The 11,754-nt window shown below is 43.4% G+C and overlaps 1 protein-coding gene across 1 annotated transcript in view; it reads left to right on the forward strand.

The window, feature by feature from the left end:
* Nucleotides 1-11,671, forward strand: part of CLDN10 (claudin 10) — a 32,235-nt gene extending 20,564 nt beyond the window's left edge. The window contains exon 5 of the mRNA XM_069970679.1: nucleotides 11,472-11,671. Coding sequence (XP_069826780.1) covers nucleotides 11,472-11,577 — 106 coding nt within the window. The 3' untranslated portion in view covers nucleotides 11,578-11,671. The remainder of the gene's footprint in view (nucleotides 1-11,471) is intronic.
* The last annotated feature ends 83 nt before the right edge of the window (nucleotides 11,672-11,754 follow it).

Here is an 11,754-nt window from a genome sequence, read left to right on the forward strand (position 1 = left end):
CGATTAACGATGTCGCAGTTACGATTTTTTTTTCATAACGATCAGCGTTTAGACGGTACGATATATTGTACGGAAAAAACGTTTTGCGATCGTTTTGCAATTGTGCGCCCGCAGCCCGGCCCCCCGCTCGCAGCCCGGCCCCCAGCTCAACCGCAGCCCTCTGCGCCGCCCCGATTGCCACCCCCGCCGATCGGGGTGGCGGGGTTGGCGATCAGAGCGGCGGTGGGGGTGGCGATCAGAGCGGCGGCAGGGGTGGCGATCATAGCGGCGGCAGGGGTGGCGATCGGGGCGGCGGGGGTGGTGATCGACCCGACGCAGGGGGCTGCGGATGAGCGGGGGGCCGGGCTGCGAGCGGGGGGCGGGCTGCGAAACGACTGTGAAATGAATTTTTTGCAAACGACGATTTAAGAATAAGATAAAAGATCAAAATGAACGATTTCTCGCTCGTCGTTCGATCGTTCGCTGCGTTTACACGTATGATTATCGTTCGAATTCAATCGTTATCGTGCAAATTGGAACGATAATCGCCCTGTGTAAACCCAGCATTAGGGTCCATTTACACAGAAAGATTATCTGACAGATTATCTGCCAAAGATGTGAAGCCAAAGCCAGGAATGGATTTGAAAAGAGGAGAAATCTCAGGCTTTCCTTTATGACCTGTTCCCTATTTATAGTCTGTTCCTGGCTTTGGCTTCAAATCTTTGGCTTCAAATAATAATCTTAGATTAATAAATAAATAATAGATAATCTTTCTTTGTAAATGGACCCATAGCAATGCCAATTAGCAGTCAAAACTATTGTAGTGCTAATAAACTTTGTCACAGTATCCAAAAACACTGCAAGTTGCAATATATACTCTGTGCTATAGCACCACTGCCCACAACAGTGCCCATAAATTATGGCAAACTTTTTTTCCAGCAGCTCTCTGTTCTGGCTAATAAAGGGGGTCTCTAACAGGGCATATAGGTTGTCCAGTTAACCATGTCCCCTGGCTATACCCTTGGCTTGGCAAACACATAGGGGGAGATTTATCAAAGGGTGTAAAATTTAAGACTGGTGCAAACTTCCCACAGCAGCCAATCACAGCGCCTCTTTTATACCAGAGCGGAAAGCTGAGCTGTGATTGGTTGCTGTGGGTAGTTTGCACCAGTCTAAATTTTACACCCTTTGATAAATCTCCCCTATAGAGTATACAGCATTTATGTTTGTTTCTTATCACATTTGTGCTGTGGCTGATACACTGTACATCTTTATACCTGACATTATCAATAGTGCATGAAAGCCAGAAACAAACAGAGAGGGTTTATTCTGTCTCGCTGCTTGCCGTGGAGTAATATGTATGTGTTGAAAGAAAGAATTTGTCCTCCGCTCTAAGGGCTGCATTATCTGATTTACCGGTAATCCACGAGGAAATGAACTCCAATAAAAAGAACATGAGACTACTGCTGTAGTTAGACATGTCACCACAGGGAGCGCTAGATAGAACTGCATCAACAAGCAAACCATATAAGATCTTCAGACACTTGTGTAACAAAATAAAACATTAGATAAGATAGACAAGACTTCAGATTAACAAGACAAGTTGCACATGGAATTTGTTACACTAATGAAGATGTCACATAAGAGCTAAAACTAAAGTTGTCAATTAGCAATTAGCTCCTCCAGCCTGGAGGAGGGGAGTCTGATATTAGCTCTATGAGGTACACAGGGAGCTGCTGTCAGTATATGCAGTGAGTACACTTACTAATACTGTACACTGAACTATTTTACTATAAAGTGGCCAACCCCTATAACTGTTTACTTTATTGATGTGCCTATTTAAAGGCTTATATTTTTTATCGATCCATTTTGGAGTATATTTAACCTTCATTTTGTTTTGGTGAGATACAAAAAGCACAATTTTAATTTTTGACAGGACGTTCTTGCATTGCTAACCATGCAATATAAGTAACTAGTTAATTTTATTCTCTAACTCGTTTAAGTTGCAGCACTAGCAAATATGTTTAAATTCTTAAATGTAAATTGAAATAATGTATAAAGTAGTGCCTATTGGGCACACAAACAGGCCGTCAAACTAGGACAAGCTACATACACATCTTAACTTTCATGGAAGTCAATGGGAGCAGTATGATTACATACAGTATGTTGACAGCTCCCCCTTGTGGCAGATGCTAGCAGCCTTTCTAGTCCTAGAGCTAATATTGACTTAATAATTCAGATCTTGTTTATAGTCAGCATAAGGGAAAAGTCCCCCTTTTGAACATTCCTGCACTTTTGCATAGTTTGGCAAAGATTTACATTCGCTTGTCTAAATCATGGTGAATGTCTTTTAGATTTGTCTGGTGTGAGCGCCTCTCAATATATCTGCCATGGGACTCAAGGGCAGCAAGTTAGTTAAGAATGGAACACAGATACCATCACTTTACTTATCTTTTCCTAGTACTACTGTCATTTACAACCAAAATGAAAGAAAATGTTCTATCCTTAGTGGACCACTGTAGCCCATTTTTCCTTTAACTGTCTAAGCATGGAGGGGGTAGATAGTTGCAATGCTGGGCCCCCCCCCCCCCCCCCCCCTTATTGGGCACTTCAGTCCCCATTGCTTCCCAGTGTGACCAACTGATTCACACAGGGGTTTGTGGGTGGACCAGAGGTCACTATGGTAATGTCATTTTATTAGACTTGCTGAGCATCTCATAGAGTTACATTGAGAGAGTACTTCTGGTCTACACAACAAGCAATGTGTGAATTCACAATACTGTTCCAGCGCTCCAAGGATCAGAGCCAGCATTGTATTGGGTGAAATGAAGCAACCAGTAAGAGGAGCAGCAGGGTGGGTGTTTATCCTCACCATGACTATGCAGGGAGAGCAAAAAAGTTTTGGATGAAGTGTTGTTTTAAAATCTCTAGTAGGTTGTGTGAAATGTATAGTAGAAAAGTAAATGCCAGCTTACCGCCGTTCCTGTAGCCTCACTGCTCGGACTCCCACTTCAACCAGTGCGTCGTAGTATGATGAACAGGAAAAATGAGTCCAGCTCCCGGCCAGGATTAAATGAATTGAGCTTTATTAACACCCCAGCACCGTGCACACACTGCGGCAACCCCCCCAGAGAGAAGCCTACGCGTTTCGATTGCTAACCGCAATCTTAATCATGGCTACTGACCTCTTGAAATGGTCAAGACTTATAGTCTCAGGCTTCCAGCGTCGACGGTGCGGAGGTCACGCCCCACTACACATGTCAGCTGCGGGATACACCTGGGCTAATCAGTCAGATCCACACTGAGGTCAGAAGGCTGTGTAATACTAATAACAACAAACGTGTAAAAACATACTACAGCGCAATATACAAACCCAGTACAATAATAATAATGATAAATTTATAAGTGACAGACATATGTCTCTTATGATTGACCAAGACTGCTGTGAGCAGGGTCAATGCTCACTATGACAGCCAGAATGCAGCCTTGTCGGACATAAACTGATGAGATCAGTAGTGGAGCAGCATTTCTCGCCGCAGATTCATACCATGCGGTATGCAGGTATTGAGGCAAAACATCCAGAATGCCTCCCTGTCCCTGAGTAATGTTTGTACATTACCACCTCTGCTGGAGGCGAACACTTTTTCAATGGCAAAGATCCGGAATGATTTAGTAGATCTCTGATGTGCCTCAATGAAGTGACGTGATGCCCCAGATAGCGTCCTGCCTCCTGGGTGTTCTATATCATGCAGATGTTCGCAAGCCCGTATCTTTAGTTTTCTTGTGGTACATCCAACATAAATGATATGGCAGTGTGTGCACAGGATAACGTACACAACATTGAAGCTATTACAGTTCATGAATGACTTGATCCTATATGTTTTGTTCATGGTGGAGTCCTTATACTCTTTGCATGGTAATGCATGCAGGCATGTTTTGCAAGGATGATGGCCACATTTGAAGAAACCCACAGTGTCCAACCATGTGTGTTTGACCTGCTTGCTTCTCAGTCCACTGCCAGGTACTGAAGGCGACAGGGTATCCCCCAAAGTCTTTGCTCTTTTGGACACCACATCAATTCCATCAGACAGAATGTCATTCAGTGCTCCATCCTCTTGTAATATGGGCAGATATTTGCGAGCAATCTTGGCAATGGCAGAAAATTGAGAGCTGAATTTGGTTATGAGTGTGGGTCTCCTGGCTCTTTTTGTTGCATTTGGATTCATGCGCTGGTAAATCAGGCTATTTCTATCTCTCGCATCTACTTTTTTGCACGCCCTCTGTATCATCCAATTACTGTATCCCCTTTCGGACAGTCTCTGGATACAGATGTTTTTTTCCAATAGGTAGCTATGCTGTTGGTCACAATTTCTCTTCATACGTAGCAGTTCACCCACTGGGATGGACTTGATGGTGTGTTGGGGGTGGTGACTGGTGGCATGTAATGTGGTGTTGCCTGAGATTGCTTTTCTGTAGTTCTTCGTATGTACTGTTTGTCCTACAGTGCCTTCTAATGTTAGGTCTAAGAATGTCATGGTCTTGAAATCTGAGTGTACAGTAAACTTGAGATTAAAAGAATTGTTGTTGATGTATTGTATGAAAGTGTTCAAGTCGGCCGTCTCTCCGCTCCATACGATGAGGAGGTCGTCAATGTACCTCCCATACCATCGTATGGAGCGGAGAAAGGGATTGGACTCGGAGTATACATAATGATGTTCCCAAAATGACATAGTGAGATTGGCGAGTGAAGGTGAGTATTTGGCACCCATGGAAACTCCACTGATTTGTAAATAATAGCTGTTTTGACAAAGGAAAAAATTGTGGGTCATAAGGAACCATGTGACAGATTTTACAAAAGAAATGAAATCCTGATCATAATTGCTGTGTGTCTGCAAATGAAATTCTAGAGCTTGCATGGCAATGGTGTGAGGTATACAGGTGTACAGGGAGACAACATCTAAGCTCACCCATCTGTATTGAAATTCCCACTGGAAATGCTGTAACGATGATAATACGTTCCTGGTATCCTTAAGATATCCTGGGGCAGTTTGTACTAAAGGTTGTAACACACCATCTAGCCAGGCACACAAGCGTTCACACAATGACTGGCGGCCAGAGACAATGGGCCGCATGGGGGGAGGTACTTCACCCTTATGTGTCTTGGGTAGACCATATAGAATAGGTGTGACAGGCTGATCAGGGCACAGATACTCACACTCTCTCTCGGTCAGTATGCCTAATGATTGGCCCTCACTTAGTATGTGCTTTAACTCCTGGCTGTATGTGTGAGTTGGGTTACCCGATAATTTAAAGTACACAGTGGTGTCAGATAGAAGTTTAGACATTTGGGAATTGTACAGGCAAGCATCCATTACTACCACCAGTCCACCCTTGTCTGAGTTTTTTATGACAATTTCTTCCAGATTAGTGAGTTCTTCCAATGCCCGTTTGTGTTCACTAGTGAGATTGGATCTATGGTGAGCTGTAGATGACTGTTCAGACAGAGCTTTCAAGTCACGGAAGACGCAGCTTTGGTAAACATCCATCTGCGAGGTGCGTGACTGTACCGGATAGTATGACGGATTGGTGATGCGACAGATATTAGTCCTGGGAAGTTTTTCCGATGGATCATCAGACATGTTCTGGAGTTCAATAAGGTGTTTCAGGGACAGTTGTTCATCAAAATTTAAGTTGTTGTACACATTGGTCGGCAGCTGGGTGTGTTGCAATTGATCTGTATCATCCTCCTTGTGGAAGTGTTTTTTGATGACCAGATCTCTGACAAATTTGTTTATGTCCTTGATGGTCGAGAAAAGATCAAAGTTGCAGACTGGTGCAAAACTGAGACCCAATGAGAGCACTTCCTCCTGGGCTTTAGTGAGGACATGTGAGGATAGATTTAGGACACTACATTTAGATCTTTCAGTCGGTGTCTCGTGCTCTGGCTGGGGGTGCCATCCGGATTTATGATGTTTTCTTCCGCCTCTGCGGCGATTGCGTTTTTTGACGGTTTTTTAGTTTTTTTGTAATACGTGGCACCTGCAGTTGAAGTGGCCGAGCTCGAGTCAGACCCAGTCATCTCATCAGTAGTTTCATTTTCCGTGGAGCTGAACGTAACACGGCTTTTTTTACCTTTTTTGTCTTTTTTTCCGCCTCTTTTGTTTTTATTTTTTAGGATAGACTTGGGGGTGGTGAACATAGAGTCCCAACGCCCCCATTCATACACCTGATCCTGGCGGTAGTCAAAAAGGTCTCGCTGGAACTTCATTTTTTTCCACTTTGCTATATTGTTTTCTAATTCCTCTATGCGTCTATTGGTGTCTGCTAGTAAGACATCATATTCGGCCAGTTTGTTAAAAGCTGCCAAGGATTCTTTTATTTGTGCAACCTCTTTTTTCACTTCATCATGTTTCTCTTTCTCATATTTGACTATGAGACTCATGAGATCTAGGGAGCACTTCGTTAATAATTCATTCCACTCTTTAACAAACTGGTCAGAAAACACAACTGTTGGAATTTTCTTGAGCCGTAAGCCTCTAGGTATCATGGCTTTAGATATGTAGTTTTGGAGAGTGGTATGGTCCCACCATATACGTGTTTCATTAGAGAGTACTTTCTCCAATTTCTTGAGGGCGGCTTTGAAATCCAACAGTTGAAGCTCAGAGTTGTCACTGACTGTAAATGCATCAGCAGCCTTTTCTCCCCTGGTTTTGGGAGTTGTCATGGTGTTACGGGTAGTATATGCCAAAGTTCTATCGTATGGGGGGGTATGTATGCCTGTGTGCTGGTGCAAAAGAGGCTCAATCAAAGAAGGGGTGGATATAGCTCTACGGCTCAAGCACGGCAAGTTGAACACAGTGCATAGTAGAAAAGTAAATGCCAGCTTACCGCCGTTCCTGTAGCCTCACTGCTCGGACTCCCACTTCAACCAGTGCGTCGTAGTATGATGAACAGGAAAAATGAGTCCAGCTCCCGGCCAGGATTAAATGAATTGAGCTTTATTAACACCCCAGCACCGTGCACACACTGCGGCAACCCCCCCAGAGAGAAGCCTACGCGTTTCGATTGCTAACCGCAATCTTAATCATGGCTACTGACCTCTTGAAATGGTCAAGACTTATAGTCTCAGGCTTCCAGCGTCGACGGTGCGGAGGTCACGCCCCACTACACATGTCAGCTGCGGGATACACCTGGGCTAATCAGTCAGATCCACACTGAGGTCAGAAGGCTGTGTAATACTAATAACAACAAACGTGTAAAAACATACTACAGCGCAATATACAAACCCAGTACAATAATAATAATGATAAATTTATAAGTGACAGACATATGTCTCTTATGATTGACCAAGACTGCTGTGAGCAGGGTCAATGCTCACTATGACAGCCAGAATGCAGCCTTGTCGGACATAAACTGATGAGATCAGTAGTGGAGCAGCATTTCTCGCCGCAGATTCATACCATGCGGTATGCAGGTATTGAGGCAAAACATCCAGAATGCCTCCCTGTCCCTGAGTAATGTTTGTACATTACCACCTCTGCTGGAGGCGAACACTTTTTCAATGGCAAAGATCCGGAATGATTTAGTAGATCTCTGATGTGCCTCAATGAAGTGACGTGATGCCCCAGATAGCGTCCTGCCTCCTGGGTGTTCTATATCATGCAGATGTTCGCAAGCCCGTATCTTTAGTTTTCTTGTGGTACATCCAACATAAATGATATGGCAGTGTGTGCACAGGATAACGTACACAACATTGAAGCTATTACAGTTCATGAATGACTTGATCCTATATGTTTTGTTCATGGTGGAGTCCTTATACTCTTTGCATGGTAATGCATGCAGGCATGTTTTGCAAGGATGATGGCCACATTTGAAGAAACCCACAGTGTCCAACCATGTGTGTTTGACCTGCTTGCTTCTCAGTCCACTGCCAGGTACTGAAGGCGACAGGGTATCCCCCAAAGTCTTTGCTCTTTTGGACACCACATCAATTCCATCAGACAGAATGTCATTCAGTGCTCCATCCTCTTGTAATATGGGCAGATATTTGCGAGCAATCTTGGCAATGGCAGAAAATTGAGAGCTGAATTTGGTTATGAGTGTGGGTCTCCTGGCTCTTTTTGTTGCATTTGGATTCATGCGCTGGTAAATCAGGCTATTTCTATCTCTCGCATCTACTTTTTTGCACGCCCTCTGTATCATCCAATTACTGTATCCCCTTTCGGACAGTCTCTGGATACAGATGTTTTTTTCCAATAGGTAGCTATGCTGTTGGTCACAATATCTCTTCATACGTAGCAGTTCACCCACTGGGATGGACTTGATGGTGTGTTGGGGGTGGTGACTGGTGGCATGTAATGTGGTGTTGCCTGAGATTGCTTTTCTGTAGTTCTTCGTATGTACTGTTTGTCCTACAGTGCCTTCTAATGTTAGGTCTAAGAATGTCATGGTCTTGAAATCTGAGTGTACAGTAAACTTGAGATTAAAAGAATTGTTGTTGATGTATTGTATGAAAGTGTTCAAGTCGGCCGTCTCTCCGCTCCATACGATGAGGAGGTCGTCAATGTACCTCCCATACCATCGTATGGAGCGGAGAAAGGGATTGGACTCGGAGTATACATAATGATGTTCCCAAAATGACATAGTGAGATTGGCGAGTGAAGGTGAGTATTTGGCACCCATGGAAACTCCACTGATTTGTAAATAATAGCTGTTTTGACAAAGGAAAAAATTGTGGGTCATAAGGAACCATGTGACCAGTCACCACCCCCAACACACCATCAAGTCCATCCCAGTGGGTGAACTGCTACGTATGAAGAGAAATTGTGACCAACAGCATAGCTACCTATTGGAAAAAAACATCTGTATCCAGAGACTGTCCGAAAGGGGATACAGTAATTGGATGATACAGAGGGCGTGCAAAAAAGTAGATGCGAGAGATAGAAATAGCCTGATTTACCAGCGCATGAATCCAAATGCAACAAAAAGAGCCAGGAGACCCACACTCATAACCAAATTCAGCTCTCAATTTTCTGCCATTGCCAAGATTGCTCGCAAATATCTGCCCATATTACAAGAGGATGGAGCACTGAATGACATTCTGTCTGATGGAATTGATGTGGTGTCCAAAAGAGCAAAGACTTTGGGGGATACCCTGTCGCCTTCAGTACCTGGCAGTGGACTGAGAAGCAAGCAGGTCAAACACACATGGTTGGACACTGTGGGTTTCTTCAAATGTGGCCATCATCCTTGCAAAACATGCCTGCATGCATTACCATGCAAAGAGTATAAGGACTCCACCATGAACAAAACATATAGGATCAAGTCATTCATGAACTGTAATAGCTTCAATGTTGTGTACGTTATCCTGTGCACACACTGCCATATCATTTATGTTGGATGTACCACAAGAAAACTAAAGATACGGGCTTGCGAACATCTGCATGATATAGAACACCCAGGAGGCAGGACGCTATCTGGGGCATCACGTCACTTCATTGAGGCACATCAGAGATCTACTAAATCATTCCGGATCTTTGCCATTGAAAAAGTGTTCGCCTCCAGCAGAGGTGGTAATGTACAAACATTACTCAGGGACAGGGAGGCATTCTGGATGTTTTGCCTCAATACCTGCATACCGCATGGTATGAATCTGCGGCGAGAAATGCTGCTCCACTACTGATCTCATCAGTTTATGTCCGACAAGGCTGCATTCTGGCTGTCATAGTGAGCATTGACCCTGCTCACAGCAGTCTTGGTCAATCATAAGAGACATATGTCTGTCACTTATAAATTTATCATTATTATTATTGTACTGGGTTTGTATATTGCGCTGTAGTATGTTTTTACACGTTTGTTGTTATTAGTATTACACAGCCTTCTGACCTCAGTGTGGATCTGACTGATTAGCCCAGGTGTATCCCGCAGCTGACGTGTAGTGGGGCGTGACCTCCGCACCGTCGACGCTGGAAGCCTGAGACTATAAGTCTTGACCATTTCAAGAGGTCAGTAGCCATGATTAAGATTGCGGTTAGCAATCGAAACGCGTAGGCTTCTCTCTGGGGGGGTTGCCGCAGTGTGTGCACGGTGCTGGGGTGTTAATAAAGCTCAATTCATTTAATCCTGGCCGGGAGCTGGACTCATTTTTCCTGTGTGAAATGTACTCCTATTCCTGTGCTGACATATACTAAGAATCCGGCCACATTTTATGTTTAAGGGTCATCCCACAAATCATTATTACCTATCCACAGGATGTGATAAATGTATATCCGTCTGAAGGACATAGCTAAGCAGTCCTATACACAGTGAATGCTCCTTCAGAAGGAGGGCTCAGACCATGTTCCCATGATTGCCAATCATCTTAGCTATTATACATTTATCACCTATCATATAAGCTGGCAAAAAATGTTGGTGGGACAGGCTCTTTAACTTTCTGTTTGAATTCTCAATATATTAGAACATCTATGAAACTAAATACAGTACTTACAAAGATATAAAACCTTTGTGCAAATGTTTTGTGAACAAAAGTGGAGTTCTCTGTTATAGAGCAACGCTTTCAACAATGACTAGAAGTGGTTTGTCTATTATATTATTATTAAGAAGACTGACTTTTACCATAGAGGCAGAAAATATAGCTCTTTAAGGCCCTATTACACGGAACGATAATTGGCCGTATTCCGCTGATATCAGCCGTTACAGCCAATAATCATCCCGTGTAATAGAAGGCATTGATCGGCCGATATGAATGATGAAACATGTTGAAAGACAAATGACTCGTATAGCAACAATCTGCTGCCCGTCACACCGTGGAATAGGAGAAGAGGCATCAGTAGTCCGCTGCTATATGCTATGGGCTAGCGATCACCCGGGCAGCCTCCCCGCGGCCCCCCCTGCTAGCTGCTGTTGCATGTATTAGCAGCGGCAGGGAGCGGGGAACAAGGAGAAAATGAGCACTGGCAGCGCTCGTTTGCTCCTCCAGTCACTACGTGGAATACAGCCTGGTTGGTTCCACTATCAGATATTCAATGTTAGTAAAGTCCAAGGTTGGAACAGCGGAACCTCCCAGGGATGCACAGTCACCGTCAGGTGGGCCCACACCTGATACTCAATAGCGAAAAAGAAGTGGTGTGGAGACAGCATCCATCCAGTGAAAAAAATATTTTTAGTTTATTTTAAGCCATTGCATATAAAAAGATTACCGACGTTTCGGCTCTAACACTCCTGAGCCTTTCTCAAGTACTTGAGAAAGGCTCAGGAGTGTTAGAGCCGAAACGTCGGTAATCTTTTTATATGCAATGGCTTAAAATAAACTAAAAATATTTTTTTCACTGGATGGATGCTGTCTCCACACCACTTCTTTTTAGATATTCAATGTTATATATAGATACTTACTATATCATTTCTACTAGTTTCTGCAACCAGATTGTAACACATGTTAAAGTATTATATAGCTGTTAACCAGGCACTGGGACACTATTTTTTTTTCTTTCCAGACCAGCATCACCCAATAAGAATTCATACAGTCAAGCTAAAGGGATTACCAAACTGAAGATGATCAGTGGGTCCTCAGAGGACTATAACACAAAAACATTTGTCTGAAATCTTTTAGTTGAAATAACAGAATTACCTACAACAGAAGAAAATAAATAAAAATGACAAGGTGGCTTTGCTCTACAAATCTTGGTATTGTATGCTAACATTACAGCACTACTTTCATGATGAGAATTCATTTATATTGTTCTCTCTTATTAGTTATATAGTTTAGACTTCAGTCTT

Source organism: Dendropsophus ebraccatus, chromosome 5 (genome assembly GCF_027789765.1).
Source record: "Dendropsophus ebraccatus isolate aDenEbr1 chromosome 5, aDenEbr1.pat, whole genome shotgun sequence".
NCBI lineage: Eukaryota > Metazoa > Chordata > Amphibia > Anura > Hylidae > Dendropsophus > Dendropsophus ebraccatus.